The 18,131-nt window shown below is 44.4% G+C and overlaps 1 protein-coding gene across 1 annotated transcript in view; it reads right to left on the bottom strand.

Moving 5' to 3' along the window:
• The window catches only part of LASP1 (LIM and SH3 protein 1), a 640,230-nt gene that overhangs the window by 118,067 nt on the left and 504,032 nt on the right, over window positions 1-18,131 (bottom strand). Inside the window, exon 4 of the mRNA XM_069634699.1 lies at window positions 4,796-4,903. Within this exon, the coding sequence (XP_069490800.1) occupies window positions 4,796-4,903 (108 nt within the window). The remainder of the gene's footprint in view (window positions 1-4,795; window positions 4,904-18,131) is intronic.

The following is an 18,131-nucleotide window of genomic DNA, read 5'->3' as shown; positions in this document are numbered from 1 at the left end:
GCTTGGTAAAAACGGCCAAGGACTTGGCAGTCTGGGTCGAGGTCTTTTTCTTGGGTCAGCTCTTCATCTGTCAATGAGTGAAACGGAACCAAAACCTTACAGGGGAGGTCAAGGATCTGCTCCTGAACGTCAGCGGAAAACCTGGTGACGTGCATCCACACAGTACTCTGCACTCCCAGATCCTCCTGCTGGCTGTGTCAATATGGGAAACCGCCTTGAACGCGGTTTATCTTTCTGGCAGAAGATCCGGGATAAAATCTCTGATCTCCCCCCCACAGCTTCAGATTAGTGGCTGACAGAAGTGCATCCACGTTTGCTTGCCGAAGTGCAGCACAGCATTCAGGTAAGTCTTCCTGCCAAAAGGACTCCAATAATTTGTCCTCCTTGGAGAGGCAACTGGTAGCAGAAGACAAGGACTCCAACGGCTTAGAGTATAAAGAGGTCGGCACCACCACGACCAATGCAGCTGGGGGAGCGCAGCACCAGATTCTTCTCCATCTGCCAAAAACAGTCAACCCTCGACGGGTTTGGGGCCTCCTTCTCGAAGATTAACAACATTTCCTGTCTGAATAACTCCCATTCAGCAGGAGTCGATTTGGTCGGCAAGATATTGTTCTCTCAGGAGAAGAATCGGAAGAGGAGGCGGAAGGCGACCTATAGCGTCTTTTTTTTTCATCTTCTTGGAGGAAGATGAAGAATGGTGTGACCCACTTCTGGATCGAGAACGCCTTTTTGATTTCTTCCTTCGAGGAGACTCACCCAGATTCATCAGACAAGCATTTCGTCGGGCCTACACGCCGCTAATTTTCCTTTTTGCTCTTTGAAGGACTTACTGGTCATTGCTTGACAGAATAGACAGTTTGTCGTGTCATGCTGCATGCCAAGACACCACAGACACTGCGGGTCCGTAAGCGACATCTTGGCGCCGCATTAATGGGCATTTTTTAACCCGGTCTTTAGGGTTGATGGTGTCAATGACGAGGCCATCGTTTGAGTCTGTTTTCTTAAGAATGGAACTGACGCGTGCTTTAAATCTCTGAAGCATTAGCTATTGCAGAAAAACAGAACGGACGCCAACGAGCACTGCGCGTGCTATATGTACCACGGATGGCGTTGGCATCGTGATAGAGACCCTCAAGGGACATCAAGTCGACCACATCGACACACAGCATCCTCTGCCGAAATATTTGGTTTACGAAGCAGTTGAAGCTGGTGACGAATATACCAGAAGATGGGGAATAAGTGGGAGGGCACAATCCATTCGAAAACAGGTGCTTTGTAAGACTAAAAGAGCGCAGATAGTTTTGCTGCCTCCCTTCCGCCTCTTACCCAAACAAGACTGGGTAGCAAAAACATTTTTTAAACCTAGATTTCAAAACAAACATTCCAGAGTGAGGGGAAAACCAATTTTTAAATAAAAATGGAGAATGTAGGCTCTAGGGAAGTCATCTTACTATTTCAATTTACACATGCAATTGATTGATTTGGAATATTTCCCACAGCACACTCGTACATGAGGTTTTGAGTGCAACCCGTGCCTCCACATTTTACCATTACAGCTAGATGAGATGTCTGAAACCAGCTCTGAATGTATTTTTTCGCAGCGTACCACAGCTACCCATGCCTTATTGCATTCTTTTTTTACACCATTATCTGCAAATGCAACTGCTGATTTGATCCACAAGGAGTGGGTTGCTCTTAGAAGTACAACCATGCCTCTGTTGAGAATAGCTCGCCGGGTCGCTGCGGTGCCCTCTTGATAATGTAAACTGATGTTTGCTGGGTGGGAATCTGAAATTCAATGTTCTGTGCATTAAATCAGCAAAGATTGCAAGTGCACCTAGTGGAGAGGATTTAGAGAGAAACAAAGTTTAAAACATCTCCCTCAAAGTCTTGACAATCAGGCTTGGTCGCAGAAAGCCACATCCATTGCCGTGGGATTTTCAAAGTAATCTTGATCATTATCATTCTATTAATTACCTCATCTGCTACAAACATGTATATTTGTGGTTCAGACAAATTGTTTTTCTACATGGGTCCATTGGTGCAGAATTCACAGACCGGAAAAGGCTCTACTCTCTGGCCAGGCTCAGAGTTTAGCACTGGGTGACAGATGAACAAAGTTGTCAGCACCAAACAGAACCTTTTTTGCTGATGCGGACCATGATGAAAGAGGATGCAGAGAAGAGGAATCGAGGATCTTGCAAAGAGTGCAAATGATTGTTATACCAAGGGTAGATCAGTAGGGAAAAGCCAACTCCTATGTGGGTTAAGGATATGGTCGATAAGATTTCCAGCCCACAAACAAACCCGAGAATCCCTGCCAGGCACAGGGGATTCTAACATCCAATATTAATCTCCTGGTGGAGCTTACCAAAGAACAAGTTACTTACCCCAGGTAACTTTCTTTTCACTGGATGTGACCCGCACATATTCCTTATCTTTGATATTCAAAATCCAGCTTTAAATTCTGCAGAGGGCGCTGTGTGCCAATGCAGTTGATTCGATGTCCCTCGAGGGTCTCCGTCTCGAGGATGTCCTAGAAGGTATGTATAGCACGTGCAGCACCCGTTGGCTTCAGAATTTAGTTATTGCTTCCATGAACCAAATGGAGGACAACTTTTCCAAAGCTTCCATCCTGACCGAGGGAAGACTCAAGGCAGTAATGCTTTGTGAACGTGTGTATAGTAGACCACGTAGCTGCCTCACAAATGTTTTTGATTGTGACATCCCTTTGCAGAGCCGTAGAGGTAGCCATGCCCCCTGGTGGAATGGGCCCTTAGGCCTTCTGGAGGATCCTTGCCCGCCAGCCTGCAGCATTCTGAAATTGACAGAATTATCCATCTGGATAAGGTCTGTAGTCACATTTTGTGACCTGAATAGCCTATATAAAGGTGATCATCAATATGAAGTTTGGATAGTCTAGCTATGTAGAAGCTTAGAGCTCTACGTAGATCCAATCTAATCTCTCCTCCTCTGCCGGGATGAGGTGGGGGATAGAAAGCTGGCAATACAATTTTCTTTGGTCCTACAAGGAAATCTGAAATGAATGTAGGTAGAAAACGAAGGCTTAACCCTCTGGACCACCTTATCCTTGTGGAAAATAGTAAAGGGTGGCTTGGATGATAGTGCCTGCAATTCACACTCTACGGGCTGAAGTTAATGCTACCAAGAGGATGGTTTTAAATGTTAGCAACCTTAACAGACATGAATGTAGAGGTTCAAAGGGTGCCATTTTAACACCAGATTAAGGTCCCAAATTGGAACCTGGAAAGGAGATGGGGAAACACATTGGTGAGTCCCTTCAGAAACGGTCACCAGTGGGATCTTGAAATAGGACGATTCCTCCGACGAGCGCTTAAAGATGGATAGCGGTGCCAAATAGCCCTTAATTGATCAAACTGGAGCACCAGTTTGGCTAGGTATTAACAATTCTGGTGTTTTGCAAATTAAATGGTCCACATCCTTGTCCCTGCACCAGCTGCAGAATTGGTTCCAACGGCAAAAAGACTTTGTTGCTGGCCTTCTTGGTGAAAGCAAAATCTCTATTCCATCATCCAAGAGGTCCCGATCCTTGTATCTCAGCCTCTCAGAAACCATGCGTGAAACCAGAGTGTCTTGACCTGTGGATGGAGAACCCAACCCCCCCTCTCGCGAGGAAAGGTCTTCTTAGTGGAAGACTTATTGGAGGGCAGATGGACATGTCCAGAAAGTCCGGGTACCACGTCCTCCTGGCCCAATCAGGAGCAATTGGGATCAAGGATTTCCTGAACTTTCTCAACTTCCTGATCACATGAGGAATGACTGGGACTGGAGGAAACTCGTGCAGGAGTGGATATTCCCAGTCCACCAATAAAGACTCTCCTAGAGCTCTTGGAGGAGATTCCCTGGAGCAGCACAGTTCGCACCTCTGGTTGACACTGGTCGTGAACAGATCCAGTTGAGGGGTTCCCCAAAGGGTGAAGATCTCTTGAAGGACTTCCCTGACCTAGTTCCCACTCGTGGGAGACTGTTCTGCCTGCTCAGAGCATCCGCCACAGTGTTACTTTCCGGCTAGGTGAACTGCCGATAGAGATCCTTCTTGAATTGCCCAGTACCAGAGCTGCATTGCCTCTCTGCACAGCGGTAGTGACCCTACACCACCTCTCTCACTAAAGTAATACATATCCACTGTTGTCTGTCATAATCAGGCCATTCTTTCCCTGTAGAGAGGGAAGAAAGGCCTTCAGCGCTAGTCTAATTGCCCTATGCTCCAGAAGGTTGATGTGTAGTTTGGACTCTGATGGTGAAATAGTAAAGTTTTCTAAAAAGCAGATATTGTAAATGGTGAAAATGCAGGTGTAATTAAGAATAAAACAACCTTCATGTGAAGAGGGACTATGCAGGTAGGCCAGTAAAGAAATTGAGATGGCTTCCAAAGGTGAAGAGTATTCTAGGAGCCACAAAGCCAACCGTTTCAAAATATATTTAAACAAGGACTGAAATGTTTCTCTTTTAATCTTGAAGCACATTTCTTTTTTTAAAGCAGATTATCTTTATGTTCGCAAATAATTCTACAATTTTTAATCTAGGGAAGATTAATGGTCCCAAAGTGAGCAGCACTTGGCCTACAAGGCAAGGGAAAGCAATAAAAAGAACTTTAATGGCAGTATGCGATAGAATCACAGTACCAAGTGCTAATGCACATATACAGGGTTGTCAGTGTGACATCTACCACCTAGTGCACAAACAACAAGGAAGTACTCAACATACAGAATGCTGCACCAGGCAGTACCATGAGTGAAGGTACACTTACATTACTTATCTGGTCCTGCGTCTTCTTGATTCTTTGTAGCTCCGGAGTGTCTGCCACCACACTGAACCCTTTCCCCTTGTTTTTCTCAAAGTCTTCCTTGTAACGCACCTGGTAGGGACAACGAAAAGGGTCAGGGGCATTTAAAATAAGTAATGGGAGGATTTAGGACAGGTACTGCAAATGAAAGCCACACAAAGACAAATGCAAATATTTAGGTGCAGCTTTTTACAGCTTGCAAATGTGTTTAATTGCAAGCCACAGGATGCAGGTCAAAAGTTGAGGTCACTCCTTACATGGAACAGAATTATACGCACAGAAGACCCTGCATGTTCTCCACGAAGCTCCTCCAAATACATAGCTAGTTTCTTCACCTGCCAATAATAATCCATGATCAGAGCATTCAAGAGGAAAGAGGGTGAATAGACAAGGTCTGAGATTACAGGAGTTCTATGGTGAGTAACTAAATGTATCCTTACATCCCTGAAAGCACTCTGCCCCTTTCTTTTCTCTCTGAAGCCAGGCATACGAAGCAAAGTGCAAAAGAAAGCCAGGCAAATTCCTTTTTGGGCCTGTTAGAACTAGAGATGGCCTGAAGCCCTACTCAAAAAATCCCAGGGATACCAGCAGCATGTGAATCACACAACAAGCCCCACCCCCGCTACTAAACATCTACCTCACATACAAACACCCATTTTGCACTGTGCAGCAAACACCTCAAACCCACAGTACTTAATCCACATTGAACACATCACCACCTGCACTCTACCTATAAAAATACAGATGCAACCTTGCGCTACTCCATGTTCCCTCCACTGTACGTCAAGCAAAACAACGTCAACCTCACACTCACAATGTAGAGGCACACCATCACAGACACATGGGCCACCTTCACCTATCCTCGATGGCTTCACAGCTACTAGTACAGAGTCTAGCACAACGTACCCAAGGTCTCATGGACATGCACCTTCTAGAACAACATGTCAATTGAATGCCTCACCCGCTACTTTCCATTCACACACACTCTGACATCCACCTTTCAGCATATCTACCAACCACCACAAACCAAAAGCAACAGTCAACAAAAAAAATCTTCCTTCAAGACCTCAACCTACTCAGAATCCAAGCCACCTAAAACAGACTACTTGAACTGCTCATCAGGACCATAAAGCAGCTCATCACAAAACCAATCCACAAAGAATGCACTACCTGGTATTTGCCACATATCCAGCCATCAAATGCTCAAGATTCCCCTCAGAGAAAATCAACACGCAACTGAGTACACTAAACATACTCATTGACAGCACCAACACTCATTGACCAAAAAAAGTGCGGCTCAAACACCTTCCACATCAGCAAGGGTGCAATCCGGACAAAGAAAGTACTGGCAAAAAACCCAACAAGACAAAACCATCACCTTGACCATACTCACTCAGCATGCAGGAACCTCATCACAGCCACACCAAGCTACACAACCATCAAACAAGCATCTAACAAATAACAGAGCAATCTTCCAAGCTGTGAAGCAATTCATCAACACCCCTCCCCAAAGCCTGCAGTACTGAAATCCACAAATGAATGTCATGAACAACCTGCTTGCAGACCAAATAGACAAGGCAATGCACTGACAGTTCCAAACAGTAGCCCCATACATACCAGCTTACAACATAACCATATACACACAATGCAGGACAATGACTCCATAGACCCAACCAAAACTCAGACCTCAAACCCACCACCTACAAAGAATATGTCCTTCACTACTCAATTATGAAGTCATCTCAGGAGAAGCACTTGCACCACTCGTTTGTCATCCACACATCCCTCATGCAAGGCAACTTCCCAGATCCAGTGAAAACTGGACACCAGTACAAATGTCGGTTTATTCAGATGGAGAACAAACTTGACAACTATTGCCCAAGTACTCCTTTGCCTTGGGGGACCGGATTGAGAAGAGGGTGTCTAGCCAGCTTCATGAAAGTATCATGGAGTACTATTTGTTACAGAACTAACAATCCAGGTTCTGACCATGATGCAGCATCAACAATCCTACATCATCCAAGTTAACAGTCTCTGCATCCTGGACAAAGGAGACAGCTGCTTTCGATATGGTTGATCATGAAACTCCCTGCCTTATCAGCCTTCTTGTAACAAACGCAGGCTTTGATGCAACAGTCCTGCAATGGTTTGCTGCCTAATTCTCAGATTGAGACTTACCAGCAAAGAAATCATGGCTCAAACATAAGACGCCCCGACATCTTGGTACACATGATCAGGAAGCAAGTATGCAATCAAGTCAAAGAAGGTACTGGCGAAAAAAAAACCTGTAGGAGCAAGGATGTTTTGACCTGCAAGTTTCAAAAACATACGGGACAGCCCATCTTACAATGGACGCATGAAGTCTGCGATTATTCAGGCTGTAGCCATCAGATGCTCTAATTTACTATTAAGATTAATTCCAAATCTTCCAGCCATCTCCTCTTGTTTTGCTAATTGGCTATTCACCGTGAAATGTACAGGCTTTCCAAATGTCAAGAAAATAAAAGCCCTGTGTGTGAAGAAAAATTCATAAAGATAGTGTGCAGACAAATGTCTTGGTTAACATGGAAATCTGACAACCTATGGAAGAGAACAACAAGTTACTTACCCCTGGTAACGTTCTTTCGATTGGATGTTCCTCCCACGTAGTCCTCATCTTGTGATTATTATTTCCAATTTCAACTGCTTCAGAATTTCTTTTCAACAGTGGGCGCTGTGTGCCATCTTGTTGAGTCGATGCCCCTCAAGGGCCTCCATTCAACGTCATCAGTATAAGTAGCGCACGCAGCGCCCGTTGGCTTCAGTTCTGTTTTTCCCCCCTCCTGAAGAGGAATTGCCAGGCGTACCATAGACCGGAGGCTCACAGAAAGTGTAAAGTGTAATAACACGTAAATTGTACGCCTGGGCGATGAATACGTGGGAGGAACATCCAATCGAAAGAACGTTACCTAACGGATTGTGTCCTCAAGTATTCCTCATCTTATGACAGACTCCCAAAGCAGTAACAATTTGGAGGTGGGAGTACCAATTACATTTTGATCCAATCATGGACTGAATGGAGGACCGCTTTTGAAAATTGTCCTCCCTGATTGGAAGATGAATCCAGGCAGTAATGTCTCACAAAAGGTATGGATAGACTACCAAGTGGCCGCTCAACAAATATCATTGATTGGGACACCACTTTGAAGAGCAGCAGAGGTTGCCAATCACCTTGTGGAATGTGCCCTTAGGCCTTCCGGCAGGTCCTCCCCCCATTAATCTGTAGCATTCGCCAATAGCCAGGATGATCCATCTGCATATGGCTTGTTTACCGCAAGATCCATTTTGGAGCGAATATATCCAATGAATAATTGGTAATTTTGGCAAAATTTAGCCATTCTGGATATATAAAAATGAAGCCCTTTTTTAGTCCAGTCTATGCAACCTCTACTCCTGCTTTCCTGGATGTGGTGGTGTATAGAAAGTTGGTAAGGTAATTTTTTGTGACATGTGGAAGCCGGAGGCTACCTTTGTAAAAAAAAAAAAAAAAAAAGAAAAATACCTTGAGGATATGGAAAAAACCTTGGCTTTTAAAGACTGGTCTAGCTGGCAACACTTTTCCAATTTTAACTAGAATGTATAATATGTAGTGATCCAATACTGGTTCTTCTTGTCATATTTCGTTCATGTGTCAAATTCTGATTCCCCGTGTTGGCTTTTAGTTCCCCTAACTACAAGCCAACGCGGGGAATCGGAATACACAGCATCAGGATTTAACCCTTGAAATTGACACATGAACGAAATAATATGAAAAGAACAATTCGTTTTTGTTCAGATTAGATATGTTACATGCACTGATTTTATAAAGGCGCATACCGAAACAAGTGTCATCACAAAGGGCGCATTGAGATGATTTTCTCTTATTAAACATTGTTGTTCCAAAAACTCAACTGGCGCAGATCTACACGAGTATTTATGTTGCTCTATTTACCTTGAGGATGACCTTGTCTTTATGTAAAACTGTATGTGGTGGTTTAGAGGAAAGGGCCTGCAACTTGCTTACCCGGTGGGCGGACGTTATTGCAATAAGCAAAACATGTTTTTAATGTCAAGAGTCTTAATAGGCATGAATGTAAAGGCTCAAAGTGAACGCATGTTAAAAATCTTAACACTGGATTGAGATCCCATACAGGGACATTGAATGGGACTGGTGGATGTACATTAGTAAGGCCTTTGAAGAATTGAACAAACAGAGGGGTCTTAATAAATTAATTCTCCTCTGAAGAGCGCAGGAAAATCAAAAGCGCTGTTATGTAACCCTTAATTGTTCCAATCTAGAGCCCCAGATTTGTCAGATGTAACAAAAAGGAAAGCACCATAGGTGTGTCACATAGAAAGGGATCCACATTCTTAACTCTGCACCAGCTGCTGAACTTGTTCCAACGGTAGCGGTACAAAGATTTTGTTGCTGGCCTTCTGGCCTAAAGCAATCTCTCCATTACGTCATCCGGGAGGTCCGAATCCTTGTGTGTGTGTGTGTGTATATATGAGGGACCTCGACGCGTGAGGGATTGTGGGTACAACGCACGTCACTATAGGGATAATGTTACAGACACGCCTTGTCGACGTCCCCTTTTCGACTACGAAAAACAAAATGCAATACTCCGCAGTGACCACTGGATGTCGGACCTATGCACAGCATGTGATTCTAAGCAGATTAACAAACATCAGAAATATATATATGATATATGGCATTTATAACACGCCTATACACAAGTGTTTCAAGGCGCAACGAGGCAAGGGAGGGTAAAGAGGGGAAAAACAGACCCCGATCTTACTAGGCAGGGTGACATTGAGATTGTGCAAGAGCAGGGGGGATGTGGGGGTAGAAAAGTGTGAGGGGGAAGGGAAGTACAGTACATAGGGTAGACAGTAAATAAATCAACAATAAATATGAACAATAAAAAAGTGTGGCAGCTGGTGGCAGATGTAAGGTTAAGTGCAGACATCAGGTGTCAAGTGCTGGTAGGGGGCTGTAGGGATACAGAAACAGCCCTAGGGTGCAAGAGTTGCAAGGGAGGCAGTGCAGTTTGTCAGGAGCTCAACAGGGGAGAGGAGAAGAGAAAGCAGAAGCAAAGAGGACTGTCTTGAGGTGCTTCCCAAACCGGAGATGGTTCTCAATTTTCAGAGAGGTAGGGAGGCTGTTCCAGAGGGAGGACCCAGCCGAATAAAGATCTACCACCAACTCATTGCTTGGAGAAGCGACTGACCCCGAGGGAGTTGGAGGTGAATGAGCGAAGAGCTTGAGAAGGAAGATATTTAGGAAGAGAGAGTTGAAGGTATTGAGGCCCCAGAAGGCCTTGTGGACAATGCAGAGGGGTTTGAATTTAACCCTTGCAGCCACTGGGATCCAGTGCAGAGATTTCAGCCGTGGAGAGATACGATGCCTGGGCTTGAGGCAAAGGACAAGCCTTGCAGTCCTTTCCTTTTCTGGATGAGTTGCAGAGGGCGGTGAGTCGGAGCAGGCGGATTTAGAAAGAGGCTGTTGCAGTAGTCAAGCCTAGAGAGAACCAGAGCTCTGGAGACATTGACCTCCTGGGGGAAGGAGAGGAAAGGAAGACTACCTCTGAGGAGGTGCAGCTGGTAGTGCAACTTCTTAGAAGACGTCGGATGTGAGGAGAGAAGGAGAGTGTGGAGTCAAAGATGACCCAGAGGTTTTTAGCCTCACTGGTGGTAGCAGGAAGAGGGCCAAGAGCCAGCCAGAGAGAGACAGGAAAGGAGGGAGCGGGTGTGCCGAGGAGAATTTGATTCTTACTGGCATTAAGACAGAGGTCATTGGCGGCACAACCTTCAGCCTTTCAGAAACCATGCGTGAAGGCAGAGTGTCTGAACCTCTGGGTGGTGAACCCGACCTTCCTATTGCGAAAGATCCTCTTTGTGGAGGACACATTGGAGGGCAGATGGACATGTCCAGAAGGTCCAGGTAGCACGTCCTCCTGGCCCAATCTGGAGCAATTAGGATCATGGATTTCCTGAACATTCTCACCCTCCTGATTATGTGAGGAATGACGGGGCCTGGAGGAAACTAGTAAAAGAGTGGAAACTCCCAGTCCACTACGAACGCGTCCCCTAGAGCTCCTCTTGGGGGAAATTCCCTGCAGCAAAACAATTGCAATTCCGGTTGAGACTGGTCACGAACAGATTCATTTGAAGGGTTCCCCAAAGGGTGATCTCTTGAAGGACTTCCTGAGCTAGTTCCCACTCGTGGGAATCTGTGGTCTGCCTGCAGAGAATCCGCCGCCGTGTTCTGCTCTCCTAGATGAACTGCTGATAGAGATTCCTTCTTAAATTGCCCAGAACCAAAGCTGCATTGCCACTGCACAGTGGTAGTGACCCTACACGACCTCTCTTGTTGAGGTAGTACATGGCCACTGTGTTGTCCGTCTGTTAAGTTGATAAATGAATCCTCACAATGCAACTTGGTATGATGAATGCTTTTTTATTAAGCTCACATCAGTAACAACCCCGAGCCAGAGGAATCTCTCTCAACTGACCTTCAGCAGAATATGGAACTCACAAGCTGAGGATCCACATTGAGATCAGATAACATTGTGACAGATCATAGAACATTATGCAAAACTATAACACATAACATGCAATCTAAACTATAAAGAGATTAATAATGCTACTTGTAATGGCTCAAACCAAGCCTCTCTAACACCTTCAATTCCTTCTCATTCTTTTCAACATCAGATCCACTCCTTCTCAAAACAGCCACTCTCTATTCCAAACACCCCCTCCTTCAACAAGAATAGAGGAACCTAAATCCATAATCACTTTTTTTGGTTCAGAATATAAAGAAATCCCTTCTTTACCTCGGTGGGAAATTTGACGCTAACCGATTCACCCGATTTCACTTCCAAGTCTCTACACCAATTATTTTTGTCATAACGCATCTTAGACCTATTTCCACTGACAGTCATCCTCTCTCTCACCCTCTCAATATCTAACTCTACACACTGTGACCTCCCCAGCCATCCAGGACACAGATGTGAATTTGGTTTTCTTTGTCTCAATAATTCAAACGGCAAAACTCCAGTGACTCTATGCAGAGCTAATCTGTACTGAAACGTCCTCTCCATCACTGTGCACCCAGTCACCACCTGGGGCCACCGCTATTCTGATGGCCTCCATCAGAGTCCTGTTAAAGCGCTCCACACACCCATTACCCTGCAGATGGTATAACAATGTGATTTGCTCAACTCCATACTTCTCCAAAAACTCCCTTGACACCAATTGGGAACCATTGTCAGAGCGACATCTCCTGGAGAAACCCTCCCTCCAAAACAGATGCTTCAAAAAACATAATACTGCTACTAGATATGTCCCTTATAACACAAACCTCAGGCCACTTTGACAACAAATCCATAATTACTAACAAATATGAAACTCTCCAACCTCTTATATTAAACGGTCCCAAGCGATCTAATGCCACTTCATCCCAAGGAACATTCGGAGTCCCCCTTACAACCATAGGAACCTTCTGCACTCTAATCCCTTGCCACTTTCCACACACCCGGAGCACGCCCTCACCAGCTCTTCAACATCTTTGTCCACCAAGAATCAGCGCCCACCAAGCCTTCTTGCGAACCCTAAATGTCCAACATGTGCCAATTCCACAACAGCATTTCTCATCTTAATTGCGACTACTAATTTGTGAGCGCTATACAAATACTCACCCTTGATACAAAGCTCGTCCCTCACTTTACCATAACCCTCCATTTCCACCTCCTTCCCGTTTATGGCATTTCCAGCAACCAACGCCAAAACATACTGATAAAGTGCATCTTCGGAACAGGCCAAATCCCACTCAGGCTTCTTCAAACTACTGTGTACTTGAAAAATTACCATGTGCCACTACTCTCCACTGTCTGCTCAAATGACCCAGACAATGCATCAGCAACAACATTGCTTTTACTCTGCACATGTACCACTGAGAACGGCAAACCTTGCAATGCACTGACCCACTTCATGATGCGTCTGGACACACCCTCCAGACCACCTTTAGAGAAAATACTAACCAGGGGTTTGTGATCAGAGCAAATAAAATAGACCCCATAAATAACTCTTATACTTCTCCACACCCCAGACACGCCAAAGCTTCCTTCTCAAAAACAGAATACCTATGTTCCTCCTTTATCATTGTCCTTGATGCGAAAGTCACTGTGTGCAGCTCAGAACCATCCTCCTGCATCAACACAGCTCCCAAACCACAATTTCTAGCGTCCACAAAAATTAAAGTCTTTTTCAACGCCTCAAAACTGATCAAAACAGGTGTATTAATCACTGCTTGCTTAACATCTTCAAACTCTCTCATGCAACTCTCATCCCACATGAGCAACGCACCCTTCCTGGCGAGCCTTCTCACGTTTCTTGTCCTGTACAACAAATTAATAAATTTCACATAAAACTCCACTAGACCCAAAAATGACAACACGTCACTCTTGCACTTGGGAGCCTGCATATTTCTTATGGCATCAACTGCATCTTATTTTGGTTTGACCCCCTCATGTGAAATTCCATGTCCCAGATAGACACCTTTTCAAAATCTCCAAAACTCTTCTCAATCGCACATTATGCTCATTGCCCCCACAGACCAACACATCATCTTGATAACAAAAAACCCCTTTCTCATCACCCAACAACTTATGCATGGCACTTTGAAACACTTGCTGCAGACACCAACCCAAAAGGAATCTACCTACATCTGCACAAGCCAATTGGAGTAATGAACGCTGTCAGATCTCTGGAGCTCTCGTGTAGTTCTATTTGATGACACGCCGACTTGAGATCCAATATAGAAAATACTTTTGCTCCTGCCACGCCCACCAATAAGTCATCAATACTTGGCAGAGGAAATCTATCCACAATTAACACACTATTCAAATGGCTCAAGTCAATGCACATCCTGATCGACCCATTTGATTTTCTGACAATAGGACTGATGCATTCCGATGTCTCCACCCTCTCAATGACACCTTCCACTTCAATTTTTTTATTCCTCCAACTCTGCGGAATGCCAACGGCACTGTACACAATTTTGCTATTTTGGGTTCTGCTTCTCTCTTTAATCGAATTTTGTGAACAAACCCTTTAAGACATCCAAGTTCATTGCTAAACAATTGTTGAACATCACTCAGCATGCAGGCCACTTTCTTTTGCTTCAACACAGTTCACAGCCAGGACATGATCTGGATGACTGGCATCTAATTTGATTTTCAACTCTGCTTCATCGCTCCACGATACAAGCTCCCCTCCTTTGTCACACATATGGTAGTTTCTACCTTTCTCCCTTTAATTTCACCTGTAAATTCACCCATAATGTATATAGGTACATCACTGTATGCATTAGCCCTGATGGTAGCTTCCCACAAAGTACAGCACTGAAATTTGTCCCTCCAAATCTCCACATTGATTAGGGTGTAATCAGCACCACTGTCAATTAGCATAGACACAGTGACTCCTTGAATTGTTAACAGGGCATACGGTTTAGACTTAATCTTCCCAGACACTGCTTGCACTGAATTCAAAACCTCTCTTCCTGAATTTGCGTACTCCTCATAGCTTGCACTGATTTCTTGAGCTTAGCCTCCTCCAAAGTTGAAATTCCTACAACAACGGGCAACGTGACCTTTCCTGCCACATTCACGACACAATATGAATTGCCAAGCAGTCTTTATCGAACGCTAAATGCGTTCTGCTTCCACATCTGTAGCATCTCTTCCCAGTCACTCCTTTGTAATCCCTAAACAGTGGGATCCATTGCCAACCCACATTCTTGTTACTGTTAGGAAAAAGTAATTTAATGATGTTAAACCTATCAGACCTTTCATTCCGCCTCACAAACCCACTTAGATTGTTTCTGTGAAGACTTTGAGACTATGCACAGCACCCTCCTCCATGACGGTTTTACTATTGCCATGCACCCCATTTCTGTCCGGTTGGAAAACTTTGATACATTTCTCCGTATGTTAAACAGTCTTCGCAATTTCAATGGCTCTCTAAAGTGGGGGAACGTTCCCTCCACATTTTTTGTCTGATCTCATCATTGGTACACTTCATCATAAATTGGTCTTGTATATGTTTGCCTTGACAATGGGTGAATAAACACTTTACTGATAAACCCCCTTAGCAACATAATTCATTCCTCTATGCTTTCACCAGCTTTTTGCTCTATTGTGGTAAATGTATACCTCTCCAGAATTAAGTTCTCTTCAACATGAAAATGTTCATCAAGTTTGGCTAGAGTTCTTTCATATGCGCCTGCATCCTTCATGTTGATCGGTTCAGGCAGCTTTCTCAGAATGTCTTGCCCTGCAAGTCCCAAACAGTGAAACAACAGCACCTCCTTCCTCTCATTCGAGTAATTTGATCATACCATAGCCAATGCGTACTTTGTGAAACCCTCTCTCCAATCAGACCACCTTATTCTAAGCTCTCCTGGAGTTGCCATGAAAAACACTTGCGCAGGAACATTAGCCTTCTGGACTGCGTGGAGTGGCTGCTCACTATATGTCAACTTTCGCTCAGTTACTGATGCAGCGTATACTGCGTTCACTTGCTTTTGGTTTGGCACCGAGTGTTGTATCCTCAGATCAAGAACATCACCACATGTAATCCAAAGGCCATACTATTGTCTTTTGCATGTCATCTAGCACTCGGTTCTACGTTATTTTGCCGAATGATTTTACATTGTGGGACTTTTCATCGCCACCCTTTCATCGCCCAAAACCTTTTTTTTATTTATGGGGGGCTTTGCCCCCCCCAAACCCCGCCTTACTTAAATAATCATACCCTAAACCGCACCAAACCCCCCCCCCATAAAAAAGTTTTAAAAAAAGGTTTTGGCGATGAAAGGGTTGGCGATGAAAAGTCCCACGATGTAAAATCATTCGACGAAACGCGTGTATACCCTAGCACTGTAACAGACTTAGAACACTTGAGCAGTTCAGAAGAATTCACACAAAAATTGGAAAATCTGAAAATGTACACACTCACCAGGTATGAAAGAGGCAGACCCCTGCTGCCAAATATTGAAGAACCAGAGAAACGCGATGATACGATTCAACAGTAGCAGTAATATCTTCCTTTTATCCGGGTTCACTGTGTTCCGACATTGCTAAAATAGATATAATTTTAGGAGCGGCCCACTGGTGGAAGATCTAAGGGCCCCAGAATGGGAAGAGGCCCCTACTCAGAAATCATTATCGTTCGAAGGTGGTCTAAATTCACAGCCGTGGGCCAGGTGATCAGCACCGACGCACAAGTACATGATTCTGCACATTCAAAACAAAAAGCAGGGGAGGATATTAGGGATGGAACCTACTCCCTGGTCTCAACCCTGAAAAGAGGAAAAGATTTTCCTCCAACAGCCTCAAATATCAAGGGGACAATAGACAACTACTTTAAAAGGAGAAGGCACAGATGCTTAAGTGACTTTGAAGAGGGCTCACAAGGATCCATGTATTTGAAATCAAACCTCCCGGTAGAGACTGGAAGTGCAATACAACATGTGGCAAGTTTGGATTTGTCTCAAGGAAGTAACCTTTCCTCAATTTCTAGCCACGATGTACCAAATCCAGGCCCTTTGTTAAATTCTACAGAAAATACCAGAAGGGAATCAGGGGTTCCGACAGCCCCTAGTATCCAAGGAAACGTATACAGTTCTCCCCGTCCGGCCAAAATTCGAACGGAAGAGCCCATGACAAGTGAGATTACTTTAACTGCCCTGAACTTTGTGCTAAATTCCTTAGTAGGGGTCTTCAAGGAGACAAAAAGACATTCAGGTACACACTGGTATTTTACTAGAAATGTCCAAAGACATTGATTTCTTTGAGTCTTCAAAATAGTGGGTCTCAGCAATGCTATAACTAGTGCAATTCTATCAACACTTGCAGATGCCTTGGCTCTACAAAAGGCGGAGTTAGTAGATACCAACACTATTCTCCGCAACATAAGCATGGAAGGCAAGGAAACCAAATTGCTGCTATTATAACGTATCCACATTCAAGGAAATGTAGAGGTAGTGGATCTGCCTTTGCCAACTGTGCCAAACCAATCCCGATCCCCTTCTACTTGCGAAGACACTCTGTCTCAATTGGTGGAGGAATTTTGTCGCCTAGCTCAGCTGGCAGACATCGCCCCAGAGGATGATGTGATCTGCATAGAAGTAGCACCAGCTCCAAAACAAATGGACACCAAAGAAGGAGAGATTGTGTGGAAGGAAAGTTCCCAACAATCCTACCGAAAGACATAGCAGGATGAGGAAACGTACATAAAAGTGCAGCAGAGAAAAATCAAAAACGGATACCAACAAATTCATCAATAATTTGAGAAGTGCATCTAAAAAAATCTAAGGAAAAGGCAGCACAGGGAGATAAACTAGGAGCCCACAATATGAGGAAACAAGGAATGCCCTCTACAGAAATGAATAAAGAAGAGTCAAGTGATATGGTGAGGCCTGATCCCAGCAAAGTGCACAAGAAAATAGGCATACAAACCAATCTAGTTGTTGCAAAGACCCTGGAGCCTTTAGTCCCGTGGTACCACAGCCCCAAAATCAGTCAAACCGATAAAATGGGCACCTATGTTCCTGCCTAGAAAGATATGAAGTCCCAGTTAGGAGCCACTTTGAAAATAACTCAGATATTTCTCCAGGAACAAAAAAGAGCACGAAGGTGACAGAAGAGCCCAAACCAAGTAGTGATGCCCTTACTGGATCCACCCCAGTAATTCCGGTGCACAGCAAATTACTACATTTAACTTCACACGTAGAAGCTCCAGTAAATCAGATGCAGGAAGGGCAAAAAATGAGATCAGACAAAGGAAATTCATCAGAAGCGGGTGACAAAGCAAAGGGAAAAGCGAACTCGCCCTTTGAGAAAATCTTTCTTTTCGCTGCCCCGCGACTCTGGTTTCATGACCAAAAAGAGAAAATGAATTTCAAACATTTGAACAGACGATCACTCTTAGCACTTCTTAAACAGATTGCAGAGTTGAACAAGTTACTTACCAACTGGTAACTTTCTTTCGACTGGATGTTCCTACAATGCATTCCACATCTTTGACATGTAATGTCCACAGCTGTGCACTTCGGAAACCTTTTCAGCAGAGGGCACCCTGCGTCGATGGCATCGGGTCCATGTACCTCGAGGGCGTTCGTCGAGGACATCACAGGAGGTTATAAATGGGACACACAGCGCCTGTAGCCTCAGTTTAAGTTTTTTCCCCCAAAATGTGTGACACCATTCAGATGCCTGCT

Source organism: Ambystoma mexicanum, chromosome 13 (assembly GCF_040938575.1).
Source record: "Ambystoma mexicanum isolate Mex_15411 chromosome 13, UKY_AmexF1_1, whole genome shotgun sequence".
Taxonomy (NCBI): domain Eukaryota; kingdom Metazoa; phylum Chordata; class Amphibia; order Caudata; family Ambystomatidae; genus Ambystoma; species Ambystoma mexicanum.
The sequence above is the reverse complement of the archived record's forward strand: the minus strand, read 5'-3'. Positions and strand labels throughout refer to the sequence as shown.